The following is a 23365-nucleotide window of genomic DNA, read 5'->3' as shown; positions in this document are numbered from 1 at the left end:
GGCCTGAGTTCAGATGCTCTGTATATACGTTACCTATGTCTCTAATAAAGACTGTTAATAATCATTCATAGCTAGTAGCTTAACGAGTGGATACTAGTGGATTACTTGGATATAAACCACAGCAGGTGTCCTTCAATCCCATCCCCCCACCCCTCCCACCCCACTCTCTCCCTGTAGCAGCAATATCATTTATCAAGGCAGCCTTGAGGCCCCAATAATGTCTTTCACAAACCCTTTGCAACATAGACACACAAGTCATCTAGAGGGTTTAAAGTGCACACTTTTATTTTCTATTACAAAGGCTAAAAGAAGCAAGTTTGTTTTAAGAACAAAAACAAAATTGTTAAAACACCTACATTATTATCTTGGTACTAGACCTTATGAAAGGTACTAAGGTTATCTTTAATAGTAAAGCGTGGTATTCTTAAATTATATTAATACAGAGACATTTTAAAGGACTCCATCTCATTACTAGCCAACTTAGAACTGCAGCAGCCCCTTGCGATTTTTCCCTTTCACATACCAAGAGCACGTCCATTTCTGACACACTGTTCATATGAGGTGATTTGCTGTTGTTTTTTGCTTCAAACAACTTCACAAATCCCTTCCTTCACTTGCAAGGATTGGGAGAAGGATTTGTATTATATCCCTCAGCATTTAACAAGCTGAACTAAAACAAAGTTTGGTGTGTGTGTGTGTTGGAGGGTTTTGGTTTTTATAAATAAAAGGACAAGATAACTTTTTTTTTTTTAATGTTACAAAAAGTAACGCCGCTCGTTAGCCCTCAGATTTGTTTCCTTGCCGAAATTCCTCCCCTTAGTCCCCACACTGCACAGGCTAGAGAGGAGTGAGTGCTTGGCTGAATGTACTGGTTCGTGGTAGAGTTCCTTTAGAACACTGGAGCTTATGGTTTAATCATCGTAGAGCTGCTAGTGCTGAGTATTTTTGGTGAGATGAAATATCACACTGAAAAAAACGATAAGCGAAAGAAAACGAGGGGTCAAATCTGGAGTCTCCTGCCCTTTACATACATATAAACAAGGTTTTAATCATAACTTTACTCGTTAGGGAAGCATCTGAATGTTCTTTCACTAGGGTGGGGTAGGAAGGTCATCACCGGAGGGCTTTCAGAGGCATGATGAGGAAAACCTGTCCCAGCTTGAACTTTATACCTGTCTATAAACTCCTCCCTTCCTCCTCCTTTCTGCCACCCCAGCTGGAGGGCCGGGGAGCGAGGAGAAGCCTTCACATTAAAACAGGAGATGCTGCATTTCCTGGACTGAGTCCTTTCCTTTACCCTTATTAAAAAAGATTCCTTTGATACCACACACATATATAATATTATATAGAGCGATATATTTAATACCTGTGTATATATGCTTCACAGGGGTCACATATATACACACACTAAAACAAGTCTGTGACAAAATACTGAAACACCACAGATCAGGTTATCATATCTGGGAAAACAAAAATAGATACGCAATGCTCATGAGCATCCCCACCCCCTTTGCCCCCATAACAATAGCCCCTCCCCCCAGCTAACACTATCAGTCTGGAGAAGAGTGGGTGCAGAGCAGTTATTTTGATTAAAGAGAAGGGACATTACCCTGCTCCATAATCTAAACAAATTATCAACTCTTAAGTCCCGGCATAGCGACAATTACACTGTAAATGCAGATTTGTTTTTAAAGTAAAAAACAAGCATTTCCCCTTCTCCCCCTTCCCCGATTAATTTTTCCTCTCTTCTCCCCTGCACACGTCGCTGCCGCCACTACAACAAACATGGTACAAGCCTACGCAGTGGTGCAAATCTCACTTTTTTGGTCAGTTCTGCAGAGGGAGTGACTGGCTGAACACGCATTGGTAAGGCTGGGATTAGACAGCTACAAAGGGTGTGTGTGTGTGTGTGAAGAGGAGGCTGGATTAGCTCATTTAGCAGCAGCTGGGTTCCTGTTACTTTGCTTAGTCCAGTGTCACAGCAATTCTATACATTATGAGTATACATGGCAAAACAGAAGACAAGCATCCCTCTCCTTTGCCATCTAGCCTTTACAATTTCAGTGCTTGAGACAAGGAAATGTACATCCTAGGAGATGAAGTGCCCAGTTTCAAATCTGAACAGAAATCGCACCTCAACTGGTCGGTGGAAACAAATACAGCATCAGCCTGCTCATAAACTATGGACATCGGGAGGCAGATCAGTGGAGCAAGGATCTTTCCAGCTGCTCTGCCATCTCCTTGGGGCATGCAAGAAAAAGCATCCTCCCTTCTCCCACCTCTCTATCATAAACAACGAATACATACTCAAATCTCTCTGCTTCAAGTGCCACTTCCAGGCCAGGACCCCAAAGAGTAGTACACACACTAATGAATTAAGCCTCATATCGTTATCACAATTTGGCAGAGGGGAAAACAAGCATGGAGGGGCTAGTGGCTTGTCCAGGGGACCCAGTGACTTAACAGCAGTGGCTGGAAAGACCAGACCACAGGTCTCCTCATTAATACTCCCAGGCTCTAACCACTATGCAGGAGCTGAGCCAGCTGCCTATGAGTTGTGTACATCCAGAGTTAGGTCTGTAAATAAAGATGCCAGCTGCCCTGCCAATTCAGTATCTCCCACATATTGCTCCCTATCTAATAGCTCTTGTCCAGGGACACAGGTGTCCTCAGAGATGGGGTGAAGAAAAGGGGACCCAACGCTGCTGAACCACCATGCAAAATACAGCACTGGAGGGCTCTGACTTCTCACAGGCAAAACAATCTCATGAGACCCTATACAAAAAACACAACTACACACACAGTGCTCTAAGAAGGTGGGGCTGTTTGTTCTTAGCTGATGGTGCTGTATCAAACTATGTATACACATGCACACTGTATTAAACTGTAATTAGAGTGAGGGATAGGGAGGCTCAGGACAAAGGGGGCAGATGTCAGCATGCCCACTCCCCAGTGACAGGTGGACCAGAATGAGGCACAAAGCTGATCCCAGAGAAACTCTAGGGTGTTGGCATAAGTTCATTATTGCCATTAGAAATACTGAGATCCTGACTCAGTGGGGTTATATTTGAGACTCTACTCCGCACCCCAGTTTGGCCAATCGGGTGCCTCTATTTGAGCTGCCTTGTTTTAACACAATTTATATATCATTCCAGTATTGGAGATAGAAAATCCTGCGAGACGTCCCACCACCAGTCCTCAAATTAACAAGCAAAGAGTGTAGGTGGTATAGTAGGCACTATGGACAGTCTCTGCCTTCTTCTTAACATACTCCTGCATCAATCCCACCCCACCCAAATGTTGTGAAATCAACCCAACTTGCTGATAGACAGCACGTGTTGGGCCACATCACAGATCTTCCCTCTGGAGCCACACATGCCACATGCACTAATGAATCCCCTCAGCTAGGCTCAATGGAGAATGGTACCAACTCTGACAGGAACAGCATTCAGTGTGGCCACTTCATTTGGCAACACTAGCTTCACCTACAGCTGACACAGTCTAAGGGCTGGTCTACACTGGGAACACACAGCTGTACAGCTACAACTCTCGGGGCGTGAAAATTCCACACCCCTGAGAAACGCAGCTATACCAACCTAAGCCCCCGTGTAGACAATGCTAGGGCGACAGAAGAATTCTTCCATTGTCCTAGCTCTCCCCTCTCAGGGAGGTGGGTGATCAATGCCAATGAGAAAACCACTCCTGTCAGCGTAAGTAGGGTCTACACTGAAGCACTACAGCGGCACAGCTGCAACTTTGCCCCAGTAGCATTTTCAGTGTAGATATACCTTGAGTGTCAACTGCTCCCCCTAGGAGTTGACCTAATTCAAAATGCAAGTCAGCACAATACCAGCAGCAGATGTGACAGCTGTTCCCTCTCTTGCTCCATGAGGCCATGCAGGGTGATTCTATCAGAGGCTCCCCTGTACACATCAATGTTCCCATGGCAAAGAGGCACTCCTCTATTCTTCCTGCCAGCAGGGGCCAGCTTGCTGAAAAATGACACTACTTGCAGCACTGGAAGTCTAGTGAGAGGAGGGAGGCATAAAAGCCTAGAAGCCAGTTTAAATGCAATGTTCATAATGATTTAAAAAAAACCCAAAACAATCAGAAAAAACACACTTCCCACTGCTGAACTTTCCCCACCAAAAAACCAAGATGTAACCTGATGGGGACACTGGAGCTGGGTGGTTATGTGTTTCTATTTACCCAGAGGGACCCTCATATTACAAATATGATCTTCCTCTTCTCTTCCAGACAGTTGTTGGACATCTTGTCCTCCTCTGTTTGACAAAGGATACAGGAAGAATTAATTTCCTTTTTCTTTTCAGGGAGGGGAGGGGAGACTGCAAGGGGACACACAGTCAAAGTAAAAATCACATGCTAAGAACAAACAAACATTCTCCTTGCTTGCATTAATAAACTGGCTTCAGTTTAATAATCTAAAAGAACCTTTAAAATTGGTTTCTTCAGCACGCAATTGGTTTGTATTTTGCACGTCACTCAGCTCCAAACTACCCTGGTCAGTTTTGTCTTCCATTTCTAGTTAGCTTTGTTTTCTGGTTCCCATGCACTTGTCAAATGCTACTGAGTGTAATTTTGCAACACTGAAAGAGAAGGTTTCAACCCCCACCAGCAACCACACTGTATTAATTTCAATTGCGAAATCATTTCCAACGCATTCTTTGTCAAACACACACTCTGAATTTTGGACCTATGCTACTTGAGTGTCCTTGAATCGATTTATGCCCACTTCCTCTGACAGCACCTTCAGCCTCTACAGACAAAACCCGTATCCAAGTAACCAAGTATATAGGCTATTTAAAGACGTAATCCCCAAAGCAGAAGCTGACTGACTTTACACTGCTAACAAATAAAAATACAAGCTCCTTTTCTGTTATTTCCTTTTTTCTGCTGATCCCAAGGCCCAGAGCACACAGATGACGACAGCACCATAGCATTAGCTATACCCTGTGGAGGGACTCAGTCTTACTTACATAATCACACTAGTTTAAAAAAAAAAAATCTGCACTCTCTTCTGTCCATGAGAAAGTCAAATGACCCATTACTAGTTTGTTTTTTGGATACAATCAATAGCAACAGCAAAAAAGTCATCCATGATCACTTTCAAACTGCCCCTTCTGCAAAAAGCATCCTGGTTGTTTTTTCAGCTATGCTCCTTGCACCCATGTATGGGGGAGGCTAGACAGCCGTTACCCTCCTCAGCTGTTGTGCGCCTCAGGGGAAGACTTGGGATGTAATTTTGCTCCTTTGCAGTCATCCACAGCAGCTAACCGGCCGGGTGTTTTAAAATCAATGCTTTACATCACATGGATTTAAAGGCTTTCCTCACCTGCATCTCAGCTACAATTGTTTTTTATATTGTTCTTCCAGGAGAGCGTGAAAGAGAAGGGGAATTTGCTCCATTCTACAGAGGAGAATGAGCACAGAGGACTGCAGACACCTATGCTCCAGTAACCTTGCCCCCTCTCTCAGCTGCATTCATGACACTGCAATGTCCCAAAAAACCTCCCAGACACACTTAGAGTCTAGAGACGGGGAATTAAAAGGAAAAGATTTTCTCTCTCTCATGCCCAACTGTGTTCACTCCTTTCAATTAAAGAAAAAAAGAAAGGTGGGCAGAGAACAAGGAAAGAAAAGAGAAGATAGAAAAACTTTATGAGCACAGCGTTCACTGGCCACAGAAGAATCAGGTCACAATTTCATTCACCACTGGAAAATCATATTGGTAATTTTGAAACAAAAGGAAAAAAAAAGTTCTCCTTGTGAGACATGTCTCAGTTGCCCTACCACAGCCTCATCCTTTAAAAACTTGCTTCTGTTTTTCCAGTCAACAGGTCCCCCAACCCACTATACGCCGTCCCGCAATAGGAAGTTGTATTTGCCGAAGTCGTCATCCTTAGGGCACAGCAGCATGTCCTTGCGAGCTTTGGCCAGTTTCTGCTTCAGTACCTCCCGCCGGTCCAACCACTCGGTCAGCTCATCCTGGCCATGAGCACAGCAACATTTATCCCCCTCAGGGCAGGCCTTGGTCTTCTGGAACCTGCCAGGAGAGAAACACAACTCACTGGACTATTTTATTTTTAAGGGGCAGGGTTTAAAGGATTGCTCCGTTTCTCCAGCACGGACGTTGTGCTGTATTCTAAGGCACTTTACAAATGCTCTTCCTGTATCAGGCTCATTCTCTGAATGCAGAAATGTAGCCCATCATCTCCGGGTTGAAGCCTGGAGGTTGTTTAACAGGGTACAGCAATAACAGTTTTGGCCAAGAAGAGACATATCCATACCCAACTGAGACTAGAAGGGGATTTAGGGCTGCAGAATGAAATGACAAGTTAGAACTGGGCTAACATTTAGGGTTGGACAGCCCTACTCTTGAAAAAAAAGTGCCATGGAATCTTGAAACAGACATGAGTGATCAGGACCTCCATTTTCTACTTCACCTCCAGCAGCACAGTGCCTCCTATTATCATCTTGAGGCATGGACAAAAGAGAGAAGGGCACTCTAGAGAGACACTAGACCCACTTACTGAGGCAGCTAGGTCTCCTAAAGAGGTGTCTCAGACAAGCAAGGACCCAGCCATGCTCTGATTAGCTTGTGAGATCTGACGTCACCACACTCATGGGTGGCATGGCTGTTGGGTTAAAGATTTCATTTCCCAAAGTATAGACTGAAGAAGCACCACTCATGCCTTTGAACTTTGTGGTTTATCACTTTTAGGTGGGGGAAACTGGTGTGAGCTTGATTCTGAAGCATTATTGGAAGGGGTGTTTCCAATAACGTCTCCCACTTTTCGACCTCTCCAGAAACTCCCCCAAGCTGCAATTCCTTGGGGCTCCCCATTTAGGAGCAGAGCGACTCAGTACCAGGTCTGCTCTCCTCTCACCAGCAGCGAACCCGTGTGGAACGGAGGTGTGGCGCACACAGTACCTGTCACAGAGCCGGAATTCGCCCATGGGGAAGCGGTAGTTCCAGCAGCTAGAGTCATTGTCAGAGGTGAAGACCTTCTCCTTATGCTTCTCTGACTGGATGTGTTGCTGCCATTGCTTCTTGCTGTTACTGTTCTTCCCACACAGCCAGCAGTGGTATCCCATCTAACCAGCACAGACAGAGCAGCCCATTAGCAGTGCCCACATTGACCTTCCCAGCACTGGGGAGTGGAGAGGAAGGGATGTCCCCCTCTCCGCCAGAGCATCCAGGGTCTCCCCACCCCACCCAGCACCTTCCTCTCCTGACACATAAGTGTTGGGAACATCAAACTGTTGGCCACAGGGGACAGGATTGGATTCTTTGTCTGAGCCCACCAGTATCACTCCTTATAACAGCCATAGGAGGGATTGTTGAGCAATTAGATATGGTTTCTCCAGACCTCAGTGGCCTGCCCATCCCCCCTCCCCATACCTCTCCTCTGCCACACATTAGTGCAGTCTCCCCCTACTTCTCTTCCCACCCATTGGTGGGGCAGTTACACCCCCACAGATCTCTCATCCCCAACCAAATTCTTTTCAAAATGGACAGCCGTGGCTTTGCCATTCCAGGGCTCCAGGGACGGGCGGGAGCCCAGGAAGCAGGAGTACATGCGTAAGATACCGTTTCAGCTGCCTGACTCTTGGATAAAAACATGTTTAACTGACAGAAAAGTCCTGGAGCAGCCTTGCTGACCTAGGCCTAGGCCTATGCCCCCCCGCCTCGTCACTGCTACCCCGGCTGCCCTCCTCCTAGCTGGCAAAGATCACAGGCTCTTTCTCAAGGGAGTGTTCCAACCTCACTGGATTTCTAGTCAGCCCAGTCTCCTCTCAAGAGACTCCTGCAGGGAAGCACAGAAGAGAAGGGGAGATGTCAGAATGAGGAAAGGGAGGAGGGAGGAGAGGTATTACCATGATGTCGGCGTAGTCGGTGGGCATCTGGATCTGCTTCTCTCCTTCACGCGATGTGAGTGGTGTTCCCTCTCCTGGCTTCCCAGGGTTGTGTTTTTTTAGCCACATGTCATAGGTCTGCTGCATATCCAATACTGCGAGGAAGGAATCAGCCAGGTCAGCCAGGCAACTCACCTACCCACTCACTATGGACACACTCAGAACAAGGGACCTGTACAGATCTGGTGTTCTGAGTGTGCAGTCCCCTCCACCCCCTTCAGTTACAGACACTCCTTCTGCAGTGTGGTTACCTCCTCAAGTGAGAGGCTGGGCAGAGAAATCTCTTTCCCTTGGTCTGGGGGAGGGAAGCAGAGTTCTGAAATCTACAGGGTACTGTGATGGCAGCTTTTATAAATATTGAGAGAGAAGGAAGGAGGGCAAAGAGTTAGCGATCCCTCTGGACTTCACACCCACAAGGAGGTGCCAGATCAGATCTGAGCCAGGTCCCTCTCACTGGGTAGCTCACCCCCTGCTGCAACAAAGCATGAGACTAAACCAAACAAAATAGCAGTTTGTTTGGGTTTCAAATGTTGTGATTTTCTAAACAAAATATTAATTCAAATTGACATTTTCTTCAGAAACAAAAGTATTCAAACACTGATGAGGGGGTGGAAATAGTTTTTGAACCGCCCCCCCAATGATTTTTTTTTATTTTAAAAGCAAAATTGCCATTAGCCAAAGCCTTTTGGCCAGCTCTACAACTCACTACACTGGTAGGAGAGTGAGGTGGCAAGGGGAGAAGAAATTTTGGCCAAGACCACGGGGTGTGGTGGCCACCTACATTTCCAAGAACTATTAACAAGTGAGGACGAGCTTGTTTGTGAGGGGCACTGCCCAACGGGGTCCTCACACCAAGTTCACACACCTGTGTATGACCTTTCACACAATCAGCAGGGAGTGCTGCAGCCTAGGCGCAGGAACATTAGCAGAACTAGGCGAGAGGCCAGGATAGGAGCAGAGGTCAGGAGCGAGGTGTATGGAGCCAGGGCTTGACTAGCAGAGGAAGAGCAGAGCTGTGGAGCGGGCAGGTGAGAATGGAATAGCACTGGGTGCAGGACTAGGGTGCGCTGGTGGAAGGGTGATTGCGCAGCTGTGCGTGGCTGTTTGAACAGCTCTAGCCCATGCTCAGAGTCTCATTTTTCGGAGTAATTTCACCCGCCTGCTGGAAAGGCGGGGGTGCTCGACGTCCTTTCCAGCTCTGGGATGCTGGGGAGAAGAGATATAACACACCCTGTGCTCTTCAGTGTCCCTGTTCCTGCCCCCATCTCACCACTCACTTTTATTTTCTTTCATGAAGGTCCACATGTCTCTCTCCTCAGGGCTGTGGGCAAAGGAGCAGTTCCCAACATACTGGCACTTCCTGCCGTTTTGTGCATGGATACACAGCTGTCAAGAGACAGAAAAGAAAACACAGGCCCCCCCACCCCACCCAGACCCTTCTGGTTAGGGAAAGAGAAAGGGGCAGACCAAGCAGAAAGGCACCAAGCAGGTGATGCTGATCACTCGTGCCTCTTCTCCCTGGGTCCCCTAAGACTTGAGGGAGGAGATCTCTGTATAAAATGTACAGGAGGCTTGAATTAGTGACTGTCCTCTCACTACCTAGCCACCAAGCCCATGGCTGGCTCGCTTACAGGTAAGGTTACTCACGGAGCCAGGTGAGGTGGTGGAAAGCAACTTATGCTAACCCAGCAGCGGCGTCTGAAGGGGACTCTCACCCATGTCCTCTCCAGCCTGACAGATGGAGGTCTTGAAGGGGTGGAGAGGCTTTCAGAGGAAAGTGGAGAGACGCCCAAGGCGAGTTTAGATTGATTCAGAGCAAAAGTTCCCAATGACAAAACTCTAGTAAGAACAGCCAAGAGCTTTCCCTACATACGTCCAGCCCACCCTTTGCTAGTTACCCACTCTCCCCCTTTCCCCCTGTAAACAGTCCCACCAAGGAGAGTGTGGAGAGGTCAGCGAATGGAGGGTGGCATGCAGAGCCTCTCCTCTCCATTCTTTCATCTGATGAAGTGGGTATTTACCCACAAAAGCTCATGCTCCAATATGTCTGTCAGTCTATAAGGTGCCACAGGACTCTCCTGCTTCCTCTCCATTCATGGCTGTCCTTATGCACAGTCAAAGCAAACAGCTGGTTGGAGCCCTGCCTCCTTCGCAACTCACCAGCTGACCTTATCTCCCGCTTCAGCACCAGGAAATAGCTCCCTCCCAGATCTCATCCCCTCTTCCAGCAGCCGGACTGGAAGCGGAGAAAACTTACAGTTGGGTTCCCCTCATTTCAGCAGCTTAGGCCCTGCAAACTGTCAAGCTAGCCCTGACTATGCTGATGGCTGAAGTCCAGCCCAGATCAGCAGTGACCCATTGCCCACCAGGAAGCTGCAACATGGCGCCACATGAAATGAGCAAGGCATGGTATGAAGAAGGGAAACTGTCTTTTGGAAGCACCTGAATGCAGAGGTTTTTGACACTGCAGCCCGGGGGGGGGGGGCGTGCGGGTGGAAGAAGGGGGGAATGAGGGCATGTCTACCTTGCAAATACCATCCCCGCTGTTGACACACACTGACACACTGACCCCCTTGTTGCAGCCTCAGCAGAAGGGCCAGGGCCTGAAGGCGTCACTGGAGACATAGCCATTCACTCGCCTGTCGGAAGCGAGAGAGACAGCAGCAGGGCCGGGGCAGGAAGCTTGCACTCTTGCTGCCCATGCACTGCCTACTGTGGGAACAAACCGAAGGGTTCACTCCCCAGCAAAGACTACCTACACATGTGCACCTACACAGGAAAGAGAGGAAAAGCCCCCCAGACACTCCAGTGACATCAGTGCTAGCGGCAGTGTTTGGGGCCGCAGATCCAGGACTCCCTCATGAGCTCAGGAAGAATTCAGAGCCATGCCCAAGGCTCTTGTCAGGCCCTTTTCTCAGGACACACTTTACAGACTCACAAAACAAAAGCTGCCGCCCTAGAGCATGTGCTGCCCCTTCTCAGGGGTCCTTCCTTCTGCAGCTCTTCCACTAGGTACCGCCCTTCCTCTAAAAGCCCTGCTGAGCCACGTGACAGGCAGGTCTTAGCCCTCTCCTGGCCGTGCCTCCCTGTCACAGGCTCTTTAATGGAGGCACGGTGGAGAAAACAAAGGGATACTCCTTCTGCCACACACTGGCTCCCATTTCCCGTAGCGCTCATGACTCCTTTTGCACTACAGGGAATCTTAAAAACAAAACCCTAAGTCAGCTAAGCTGCAAGTCCACACCTTTCTCCTCTCCCCACCCCACAGCTGGGATCTCCCCTGGGTGACATCTCAGCAGCAACTTAGTCTGACCTATTGCCCCCTTCTGCCACCAACACACACGTGATTTTGGCTTTGGGCTGAGAGGGGAGACACAAAATCTGATTAGTAACAGACTGAAAAACCCAGGACAGTTTCCCAGAAGTCAGCGGCCACTCTAGGAAGAAACTTCCACTCCCCCAGGCACCCCACCGCCTGTGACTGCCATGGCAGCACATGGAAATCTTTCATTATGAGGCCACGGAACACACTCAAGCAGCTGAGTGATCCAACTGACTGAGATCACAGGTGCTTTACAGCTACCCTGGCTGTGAGCAGAAGGGGACCCCCAGCATTTTCACATGGGCTCCCCTCTGGCTCTAGATTAAGGGACGGCAAACACCTCTTCACTAAGGGGAGGGGAGCTCTCCGTTAACTATGGCTGGGACCTGTCCTGATCTCCTTCTCCTTCTCCTCCTCCTCCTCCCCGAGGCAGAAAGGAGAAGAGCGCTATCCCACCTCCCATCACATGCTGAGCTGAGATTGGGCTTCACAGCTTTTCACGTCACTCTGAGGTTTTAATTTAGGGTGTGTGGGGGGGGGGGTTGGTTTTTTTTTAAAATATCGGTTTTCAAATCACCTTTCAAGTGAGCTGTAAAAACTGGTGGAAGTGGCTGGATTGGAAGCCTAGGAGACTAGTGCGCTCTGTTTACCAGCAGAACAGGTACAACAAAAGCAGGGATAACACAAGCTTACCCTGTGCCTACTGCCCCACCTGTGACCTGGCCTGGAAAGGTGTGACTTAAAGAGAAGGGCGAGACCCTGACTCCATCCCCATCGCTGGCCAGTCCTATAGGTGGTGATGGTGTTAAGAGCAGAGTCAAAAACCTGGTTGCAGGGGTCCTTTCATACTATGCTACGGAGCTGGCTATTTGAAATGGAATTGATCTCTCTTCGCTTTCAGTTGGTCTCTGCTTTCCACTTGGGTCCACGTCTACCTACCCACCTGTCCATTTACAAAGCACCTGCCCCGCGAGCATCGAAGCACTGGCTCCATGCTTGGTGCATGCAGTGTTGCGATAGGAAGGGAGAGGATTCTGGAGCTGCGAAGGGCTACAGGGCTTACATCATATTGCTGTGGGAAGTTGCGGATGGAAGGCAGCGGTCGGACAGACACCCACTTCCTCTTTGCTTTGGACATCACCAGCAGGACACGACGCTCCTTTGTCCAGCTAGGAAATGGAGAGGGGGGAATTAAAACAAAAAAAGTCAGGAGGGGAAGCAAAGGAGGTTTAAAATATCCCAACAGCACACCAGAACCATCACTCAGCTTGCCCCTTGCACTGGCTGGTAGCCATGTGCTACACTACACCAGACACACCAGAAGAACAGAATGTAGCTCTACAGGGTGAGCCAAAAGGGAGCCTTTCCTCCCGCTTCCCCCCACCCCCGAGCCTTTTGTGAGGGGCTGAACACCTCCCACATTCCATCCCCAGGAGTGGCTGAACTGGTCCTGGTCTATGCAGTCTGTAAAAAAACGACACTTCGGGACCCTTCAGGGGGAGACCTGCTGTAGAACTACAGGTCCTTACACACAGACACGGCACTGTGAACAAGATCCTATAGTTAGGCAGCTCACTCTTCCACAATGTCCTACAAAAGGATCTGAAGAGGGTATTGTGGCAAAAAAATCCCAGACAGAGAAATGACATCTCAGAAAGCGAAAGCGACCGTCCCTCTCTATGTGGCACTGAGGAGACCTCTCCTAGAGCACTGCATTCGCAGAACAAGGCAGACAAATTGGATGCCTTTCAGAGAAATGCAACAAAAATGATCAAAGGGCTCATTTAAAAATGATGTAAAGCATACACCATGGCTAAAATGACAAGCAATGGTGATAGGATTGCTGCCTACAAACAGCTGACGTCTGGAAACAAGTTTGGAGAAGAATTGTTTTGGTGCTCCAGCTGAGTATAGCTAGAAGAGATAGGATGAACTGAACAAAAGGAAAATGGAGGCTCCCTCTACCCTACCTTGTAAGCTCCTAGAGATAGGACTGTTTTTCTCTCTGCAAAGTGCCATGCCCAAAGAGGACCCTGCATACAAATGATAAATAATAGAACCTAACTGCAGAAAAAACCCAGAAAAACCCAGAAAAAACCCTACCTTTTCGTAACTGTTGTTCTTCAAGATGTGCTGCTCATGTCCATTCCATTCTAGGTGTGTGCACACCCACACGCAGAATCGTCAGATATTTTTGCCTTAGCGGTATCTGTAGGGCCAGCTGTGGCACCCCTTGAGTGCCGCACTTATGCGCAGGTATCTTAGGTGCCGTTGGCCCTATGCCCTCTGAGTTTCTTCTTGCTGACTACTCCGACAGAGGGGTAGGAGGGCAGGTAATGGAATGGAAGTAAGCAACATCTCGAAGAACAATAATTACAAAATGGTAGGCAACCGTTTTTCCTTCTTCGAGTGCTTGCTTGTGTCGATTCCATTATAGGTGACTCACAAGCAGTATCAATGGAGCTGGGCTCCGAGTTCAAGGTCCCACAGCTTGCAGCACTGCTCTGCCAAAGCCAGCGTTATCTCAAGCCTGCTGGGTAAGTGCATACTGAGACACGAACATGGGGACAGACGACCAGGCAGTGGCCCTACAGAACTTTTGGATTGGCACCTGTGCCAGGAAGGCCGCTGACACTTGCGCCCTAGCTGAGTGTGATGTCACGACTGCTGGTGGAGACACCTTGGAAGCAGCCCATGATCCAGGACAAAATCCTCTGAGCAGACACTGGGCCACCTTTCATTCTGCCTGCCACTGCAATGAACAACTGCGCTGACTTATGGAACAGCTTCCATCTATCTAGGTAGAAGGCCAGCACCCTTCTGACATCTAGGGTGTGTAGTTTGCGCTCCTTATCTGACGTATGAGGCTTTGGAAAGAAAACGGGTAAATATATGTCCTGGCCAGTATGAAACTGGGAAACTACCTTAGGCCGAAATGCCAGGTGCAGTTGTGACTGGACTGTATCCTTGTACGAGACTGTCTAGGACAGCTCTGAAGTAAGGGCCCTGATCTCGGATACCCTGTGGGCCAACGTTATCACAACCAGGAACAAAACCTTCCAGGCGAGAAGCAGGAAGCCAGAGGTTCAAAGGGAGGCCCCCAGACACCTCAACAGCATGAGATTCAGGTCCCAGGGAGGGATGGGATCCTGGACGTGCGGGTAGAGACACTCCAGGCCTTTCAAAAAACATGCTGTCACATCACAAGGGAAGATCGACCTGCCTTGGAACGGAGGATGGAAAGCCAAGATAGCAGCAAGGTGGACCTCGATCGATGACAGGGACAAACCTTGGAGTTTCAGGTGCAGCAGATAATCCAGGATCTCCTGCAGTGGGGCCTCCTCAGCTCAGATATGCCGTTCAGAGGCCCAGCACGTGAACTTTTTCCATTTTGCCAAGTAAGTCGCTTTGGTGGAGGGTTTCCTGCTACTCTGAAAGACCTGCCCGTTTGACCGTGCTTAGCCATGTGGTAGCCAAGCCGTCAAGTGCAGTGCCAGCAGGTTCTGGCGCAAAAGGCTGCCATGGTTCTGGGACAGCAGATCCAGTCAGAGGGACAGCTGCAGCAGGGTGGCTACTGAAAGGCTCAACAACATGCTGAACCAGTGCTGGCGAGGCCACGCAGGGGCTATTAGGATCATTCTTGCACTGGGTTGCTTGATCTTCACAGGGACCCTGTGAGCCAACGGCACTGGCAGGAAAGCAAATATCAGCGCCCCCGACCATGGAATGAGAAAGGCGTCTAATAAGGAGCCCCTGTCCATCCCCCGGATCGAACAGAACATGTGGCATTTTCTGTTCTGCAAGATTATGCTGACCACCTCCAGATGGAGTGACCACTCACAGCGAGAAGAGAAAGTCCTGCTAGGGTGATCTGCTAGGATGTTCCTGGTTCCAAGCAGGTGCACGGCTACCAGATGAATGGCATGCCACACACAAAAATCCCAGAAGGTGGAGAGTTTCTTGACAAAGGACCGAAGACCTGGCACCGCCCTGCCTGTTGATGTAATACATCGTGGCAGTATTGTCTGTCAGGATCTGCATCACCCTGCCCTTCAGGTGGGGCAAGAAAGTTGCAGAGTATAGCCCTGAGATACTATGTCCAGCACCCAGCAGTCTGCGACTGAACGGTAGGGTGAAGATGGTTGAAGAAAGAACAAGGTAGATCCAGGGAATTGACTGGGGCATTGCTCTCGAGCGCACCTTCAAAATGAGCATTTCTGGCCCCAGGACACTTTGCCAGGCCGGGCTGGGGAGGTGAGCAGGCGGCAACGATGACTAAAGCTCATGTCTCTATCCCTTCTCCTTGCACACCCCGACGAGGCTGCCAAGGCCTTGGTGATGGGGGCAGCTGGAACTGCTTCCTTGCAGACTGCAGCATACGCATGCCCAGAGAGCGAAGGGTAGCCGAAGTGTCCTTTAACCTGTGCAGCCTCACAACAGTCTGCTTCGAAAAGAGACTGTTCTCATCAAATGGGAGGTCCTGGACTGAGGTCTGCAGACTGCCGGCCTGTCCCGAGAGTGGAAGCCAGAAGTTGCACCTCATGACCACAGCGACCACCCTAACTGCTGAATCCGCCATGTCCCATGCCGTCTGGAGAGAGGCCCTAGCCATCGCGGTGCCTCCTCAACCAGGGTGCCAAATTCCTGGGCTAAACCGTAAGGGAGAGACTCCTTGAACTTATGGAGGAAGTCTCACAAGTTAAAACTGTACCTGCCAGAGAGAGCCTGTTGGTTCGCCGCCTGGAATTGCAGGCTGGATGTTGAACAAATTTTTCTTCCAAACAGGTCCAGTTTTTTGGCCTTTTTATTTTTTGGGAGTTGAACTAGCGTGCCCCTGCTTGCCCTTTTTGTTGGCCACAGAGACAACCACCAAGCCCGGAGGTGGATGGGTATAAAGGTACTTGAATCCTTTGGCCAGGATGAAGTACTTCTTTTTGGCCCTTGTGGAGCTGGAGGGATGGACGATGGGATTTGCCAGAGGGCCTTGGCAATTTTCAGGACCCCGTGACAGAGTAGAAGCTGAGAGAATATCAAACAAGGTGTTCACCTGCTCAGCCATCTCCTCCACTTTTAGGCCCAAGTTCTCGGTTACCCGTCGAAGCAGGGCCTGGTGTTTCTAAAATCATCCAGTGGGCTGGCTCTTGAGGGTCCCGTGACAGCCTCATCCAGGGATGAGGACGAAAACTGTACCACTGGAGGAGGCTCCAGGGAATCATCTCCCTGTTGGGGAGGGTTTTTTTTGGGGGTGGGCACTGTCTCCTCTACCCCAACCTCCAAGCAGGTCTCATGGACCAAACCCAGTGCTGCCAGCTGTTGCTCCAAGGTGCCAGCAGATGAGCAGTGCAAAGGGGTCATCGCCATTACTGGCATGCCCCATGCACTCCAATAAGGCCACTGCATTGGCCATTGGCCATGGTGCCAACGCAGTGCTGTAAATGTGAACGCAGCCTCAGGTGCCAATTCGCACTGGTGGGGTCTTGACAAGGGGCTGAACAGCCCTTCCGTGCTGGAGAAACCCCCTTCTGGTGACCACAGCGGGGCCATCGTCGCCTGCGTCTGCCTGCTGACTGTTGTCACTGGAGACCGGTGTCTGGAGTGAAAGGGGGAGGTGGGGGTGAGAGAGATCGGTGCCAGTATCAAGGGGACCAGAATCGCGATAGAGAGTACTCCCATGGAGCAGGCAACCAAGATGTGTGCTGAGAGGATGACCGGTGGGAGGGTGAACGGTGATGATAGAATGGAGACCAGCGCCTCCCTCTAGGCGATCTGCATTGAGATGGTGGGGACTGTAATTGTGGTGCTGATGACCGAGGGCAGGCCCCAGGGGATCTGGGCTGCGACGCCAGAGATCTGCAGCTCAGAGATGGAGAGTGCTGCCTTGTCTCGGGGCATTGGTGGAGCTCCACTGCCCCCCGAGGGGTCTTAGCGGCTGGCTTGCCCTTATAGGCAGACTTTGCCGCTTCTTGGAGCCATGTGGACATTCCTTCCCGTGCCATGTCCACATGGCTCCAGAGTGGCCCAAACTGGGTCTTTTGCCTGATGCCCCATGGCCCTTCTTGCCTGGTGCTGGGGAGCTATGCTGCTGCTTTTTCTTTTTGGGCACTGGCGACGGGGAGCAGTGCCAGGGGTGCACTGAGGCCAAGGTACTAGGTGAGTCTTGGCGGGATGGCTCGGAAGCTGGATGAAGGGCAGCCTCCATGAGGAGAGCCCGCAAACAAATATCCTGCTCTGAGTCCTGGGTCAAAATTCTTTACAAATATGACACTCGTCTTTCACACGTGATTCTAAGCACTTTAGGCAGCTGCTGTGGGGATCACTTACAGGCATAGGCCTGTTACAGTCCGTGTAGGGCTTAAATCCCGGAAACTGGGGTGTGCCCTGCTGGGACTCTAACTTCTAACTACACTTAACAGCTACTTAATAGCAACTACTATGTACAACTATTCAAAGACCTTAAGGCTCGAAGTCAGAAGAAAAGTAACTGCGAGCCCTTGCTATGCAAGAAAAGGAGCTCCAACCAACCACCCCGGACAGTAAAAAGTAATGGAGAGGGCGTGGGACTGGTGGCACCTGACATACCGACATATGAGCATGGCACCCAAGGGGGTGCCATAGCCGACCCTACAGATACTGCCAAGGCAAACATATCTGACAACCGGGCATGTGGGTGCGTAGGTGTGTATGACACAAGCAAGCACTCAAAGAAAGTTTGCTAATGGTGATGTCTATAAAACTGGAACAGTCTCCCCAAGGGAACAGTCTGCCAAGATGGAAGCCCTCACAGATATTTCAAAGTAGCCTGTACAAAGCACTGGAGAATGAATATATGGCAGGGGGAAATCCTGCACTGAGGCTAAGGGGAGACAAAAAGGACAAGAACACTCACCAGTGGCGGGCTTTGGCACTACAGTACTTGAGGTCCTTGTCTGGCTCCACCACCTGCCCATTCCTCCAGCATTGGCCACATACAAATTTCATCTGGAGGTCAAAGCTGCTTGATGTCGGAGCCCGGGGGGCAGCCTGTGAAGGATCACATGAAGAAACAGGATTCAGGTACATGAACCTCAACATCTTGCCCCCCGTCAGTACTGTGTACAGGCACAGGATCATGCACACGTTTGCCCTGGGATAGATGCCTTTCCCCATAGGCACTTGTACACTACAGCAAAGTGCACAGTATAAAAGCCAAGACAGAGGCAGGTTGAGCTTTCATTTGGCAGTACAAACCATTGGTCCATCAAGATACCAGATTAGATCAAACCACTGGTCCGTTTAGTCTGGTTTCATACCTCCTGCCATATGATATAGGGCCATTGATCACTCCTGTCTGTAGCCTCTCTCTAACAGTGGCCAAGGTCTTCAGAGGAAGACACAATCATCTCACAATGCACATGAACGGGCCACATACACCACTAGTGCTGACCGAGGGTTCAATCCGGGCCTGCTGATGCAGCTGCAGACAAGGGATGGGGATTCATTCGCAGGGAGGGTGAGGGGCATCTAAAATTAATCTCCTGGGGATGCTGTCTATCTGGAGAAAGCTGTTTAAAGTCACAGTTTGGGCCCCTCAGGAGCTCTGTTAGCAGAGGAGGCCCCCCCTGGCTGCACTGAATTAACATGTCTCCTGGTCACATTACATCTAGCCACTGCCACCCACTTTTGGGTCACAGCTGGATGATGTAGGCCCCACCCTGTGCCTCTAAACTCCATTGTGGGCAGACTTCCCACCCCTGAGGTTCGGCTGTGCAACTCAGGGCACAGGGACTCAACCCATCACCCTATTAACCAACACGTGACCCGAAGCCTGAGAATTCACAGGCCTTACATCACGATCCCTAGCTGAAAGGGTCACAAAATGTCCCTAGTCCTTTCATATGCTCTCGAGGGAGGAAGGACAGTCGGTCATACGATTAAGATACACAATTTGCAATCAAGAGTCCTGAATTCTCTGCCTGCCTCTTCCACGCACTTACAGCAGAGTGGCATTTTGGATTTGCACCACTAAACGTGGGCAGTTATATCTGCAGCAACAGGGAAAACAAGATGTGAGTCTACAGCTCATTTCCCAAGGAAGAAGCAAACGCAGATGCAAGGAGCTATGCTCAGCGGCCAACCACATGGGGTGCAGCCAAGAATCCAGAGCCAAGACGGAATTTCCAAAGGAGCGCACCTAGAGGCGAGCAGGCTGTGGAGCCCAATGATTTTGTGCATTGAAACAGCAGCAGCCTACATTGTCTCTACTAAGGAGAAGGCGATTTGGGGAGGGTGTCACATCCCCACTCCAACAAAAAGTGGCTGATAATTCTGCAGCTTCTTGTTAACTGAGTGGAGCCAGCCCCAAGCACTGCCCTACCCTGGCGCCACCCATCCCAGACTGCGCATCCCAGCAGGCCAGCCACAGGGCAGAGAGCAGGAGGAGAAGGAAGTTGCCAGTGTATGTTGTCTACATACAGATCAAGTTTTAGGAGGATGGAGTCGAAGGCAACATGAAGGGCAGTAACATGCCCCCACAGAACCTTCAATTGCGCGACCCCCCCCGCACTACCTACACTTATGTCTCATCTCTGATTCCCCCCCGCTCCCAATCACAACAGGCACCATCCTCTTTGCTCCACCCTAGGCACACAGCAAGGGGGAAAGCAGCCCCACCGTGACTGACAGACAATGCTGGAAGTGATGCCTCACGCTAGAGAAGGAGCGAGCTCCTGTGCGGTCCCATCTCCTCCATGGCCATGCCGAGCGCCATTCGCGCTGGGGTGTGGCAACTGCAGGGCTTCACCCTTCCCGGCAGAGCACCTCAGGTCCAGCCCAGGCCGCTGTCACGCGCTCACTCCCACCCTGCTCGCTGTGGCGCACAGGAGGGCAAAGGGGGCCCTGGCAGCGCCATATTTTCTCTGATTGGTGGACAGCGGCAGTGGGTGGGGAAGGCACAGAACTGGCTAGAACAGGCGCAAGTAACCGCTCCAAAACCACAAACCAGTCCCAGGGTCCCCGTGGCTTCTTACCGTGCCGCTGGTGGCTTTGCTGGCGTGCACCTCCATCAGCTGCCAGTACTTTTTAGACTCCTGGACAATATCTTCATGGGTCATCCCTGAAGACGACAAAGCAGAGACATGACTGAGCATCCCCACGCCAGTCCGCTGACCCAGGCACCAAGGAGGGAGGAAGGGTGGTGTGGCTCCTTTCCCATCACCAGCCCAAGACTCCACTTCTAGTAACGCTGCAGTTCAGGCCTGCATCACATGGATCTTTAGTTTACAGGCTAAAAAGGTGCTGGAGTCACATCCCTGGAGACTCCGGCCTTTTACTTATCACCAGAACAGGTTCACCACAGGCCAAGGAAGTTCACATTTCCTTCCCACTCACTCTCTCTCTCTCTCTCTCTCTCTCTCTCTCTCATCCACATGAATCAACACCAGAGAGGAGAGCAAAGAATTCAGTCTCCATGACTCAGTCAGTCTTTGGCCTTCCTGCCGAGACAGCCACTGGCTCCTTTGCTGGCAATTTCTAAGATGGACACTTGTCCTACAAAATCTTGACGAAGACCCACCAAACGATTTCACTGAACGTTGACCAGCCAGCAGAGGTCACGTACATTACTACCAACCTTTGGCTGGGTTGGAGCTGGTGCCTTAAGATAAAAGGCTGCACACAGTTAGAGTTAGGGACACCTCAGGAATGGAGGTTGTCTGTAACTCTGAAATGTCCATAACTCTGAACAGACTTCTGCCATGGGCGGGGGTGGGGAGTGTCATGGCTGCTGATCCTCAGGAGCACCAGGGCTCAGGGATTTATCTATAAGGGGGCAGGGAGGGGGGCCAGTTTCAACCCCAGCACTCCCCCCGTAGCTAAAGCTCTGAGCCCTGATGCCCCCACAAAACCGAGCCCCAGCGCCCCCCAATCTAAAGCCCTGAGCCCTGGTTCTCCAGCGGATCAGAAGCCCTGACCACCCCCTGTCCAGAGTCTTGACCGCCCCACCATGCAACTGCAACCCCAACCTCATCCCCTCCGAAGCCTTGAGCCCCAGGGCTAAAGCCCCAAGGCAATAAATATTTGGGGGGGGGGGTGCAGATGTCTGTCTCTCCGCTGCTGCCTAATGAAGACTGGTTCCAGAGTGTGTCCGGTAAGTCCAGAACTCTGGTGTTCGTATCTTTGAGGTTCTGCTGTATATCACGTTCCTCTGAGTCAACCAGTCTCTCATCGATCCTGAAAGTCTAAGCTAATTCCTGGCTCCAGATTCAGTCAGTCTGTTTATGGAAAGTCACCTAGTTTTGATTAGGGACATAACAAATCCACTTAAAACAAAAAAACAAACCCAAATAGCAAGCGGTACATTTTACTGGATACCAACAATGACTCCTCCTACTAAAAGACATTCACATATTTGGTTGCAGATATGGTTTTTGTTCCAGTATAGCTATATTGGTTAGGGGTATGATTGTTTACCAGTACAGCTCTTAGTGTGGACAGTTATATCGGTATAAAGATACCATATACCAGCATAGCTTTTCCTGTACAGGAAGAGGAATAAGCATATTTATACCAGTAAAACTGTATGCAGTACACAACTTGTGCGTGTCGAAGAGCCACACGGGCTGAGCTACACACAAACCGCCACTAAATAACTAAATCAGGTATAATTCACATTTCGTCGTACCTTGCTGCAAGTCTGTGTGTAGACACACTTGTTTCAAAATAAATGTCCTATTTTAATTTTGTTAAAGTTGGCAAGAAAAAGACTCTTACAGAAACATTGTCTTGGTCACAACTTATCTCAGGAGTTAACTCCTTGATGGATTCAAGGATCTGAACCAGAACCTTTGCCAACACTACCAGAGTGGAGACAACCAACTAGCATTAAGATTCTCAGCACACCAAACAGTGAGAACTTGTTAATTTTCTAGCAGACGTACAAGCATGTAGTCAATGGAGCACTATGTGGTGAGATATCTTTAAACTACCTGGGTTACTGCCAAGCCTAATTATGTCATTGCCATGCAGTTTAGAGATGGCATATGAAGCATGTTTAAGATGTCTGACCAATTTCCAGCTCACTGAAACCAAAAACACCAGAGGGCTGCTTTAATAAAGCCCCACTGATAAGGAAAGGCAGCAAGGCAGTATATATTAAAGGTCACTAAAAGCTGTTATGTTAGCTTTGCTATTGCAGAGTACCACGTGAATGCTCTCTCGGCTCTGAGAACCCGTGTAGTCCAGAGAGTTGGAAGCCAGGAAACTCTGTACTTCTTATGACCTGCTGTGTGGCCCTGGACAAGAAAATATTCTGTGCCTCAGTTCCCCCATCTATGAAATAATACCATCTGGCTGCTTTCGAGGCATGTTGGGGCATTCATTTTGTTAAACTCTGTACAGTGCATTGAGGAAACCCAAAGCACTAGGTAAGCATTTTTATTATTCAAGCACACCCAGGAATGCCTCTGGAGCAGCAGCTGCCCTGTGTTTGGCACTCAAACCAGTGTTTTGCTGGTTATCTCCTTGTTGATACAATGTGGTGTTAGCCCTCAGAGAAGTCTGCATAATGTCATTCTGGATCCACTTCTCCTGGCCCTCATGCATTCCGCAATTCCAGAACGTAGGGTACAACCAACCTCTTACCAGAGGATCCTGCTCAAAATATCTTTTTAGTTTTAAAATTACATTTCTTGACCTTGTGGTTGTGTAATAAGACCTTCCGAGGGCAAACAGTGTGGTCCTCTTGAGTCTCCAGACAGCCTAAAACAGTGTCTCTGAGAGGTGTGAACTGCCGAAGCAGCTCAATGGGATAGGAATGCTGAAACCTAAGGCCAACTATTTACATTTTGACATTGTCAGCTATTTCACCCTCCTCTGTACCATCCTCCAGTACGGAGGGCAACTGCCCAAGGAGTCCAAAAAACCCCAAGTGTTGTTGGATGGTGGCAAAAGAATGCCCACTACCGTCTGTTCCTCGCCAGAAGATTGCACCCATCTGGCTGCGGTGGCCCAGGCACGTGTGTCCTCCAGGCTTCACTAGTGCAATTCATCAGCCCTAGGACAAAGCCTGAGAAAGCTCAAGCAGCTACAAAACGCAGGAGCCCACCTGCTTAGCAACACAGGTCACTGTGA

At 49.7% G+C, this 23365-nt stretch overlaps 1 protein-coding gene across 7 annotated transcripts in view; it reads right to left on the bottom strand.

Annotated features, from left to right (window-relative positions):
- Positions 1-262: 262 nt before the first annotated feature.
- ZC3H7B (zinc finger CCCH-type containing 7B) overlaps positions 263-23365 on the bottom strand; it is a 55921-nt gene continuing 32818 nt past the window's right edge. For all 7 annotated transcript variants that reach the window (XM_030547213.1, XM_030547239.1, XM_030547229.1 and 4 more), the window contains 7 exons: positions 20266-20351; positions 18147-18280; positions 12324-12429; positions 9216-9324; positions 7900-8033; positions 6953-7116; positions 263-6064 (listed from right to left, as the gene is read on the bottom strand). In XM_030547213.1, coding sequence (XP_030403073.1) covers positions 5872-6064; positions 6953-7116; positions 7900-8033; positions 9216-9324; positions 12324-12429; positions 18147-18280; positions 20266-20351 — 926 coding nt within the window. In that variant the 3' untranslated portion in view covers positions 263-5871. The remainder of the gene's footprint in view (positions 6065-6952; positions 7117-7899; positions 8034-9215; positions 9325-12323; positions 12430-18146; positions 18281-20265; positions 20352-23365) is intronic.

The sequence above is a fragment of the Gopherus evgoodei genome, chromosome 1 (assembly GCF_007399415.2).
Source record: "Gopherus evgoodei ecotype Sinaloan lineage chromosome 1, rGopEvg1_v1.p, whole genome shotgun sequence".
NCBI lineage: Eukaryota > Metazoa > Chordata > Testudines > Testudinidae > Gopherus > Gopherus evgoodei.
The sequence above is the reverse complement of the archived record's forward strand: the minus strand, read 5'-3'. Positions and strand labels throughout refer to the sequence as shown.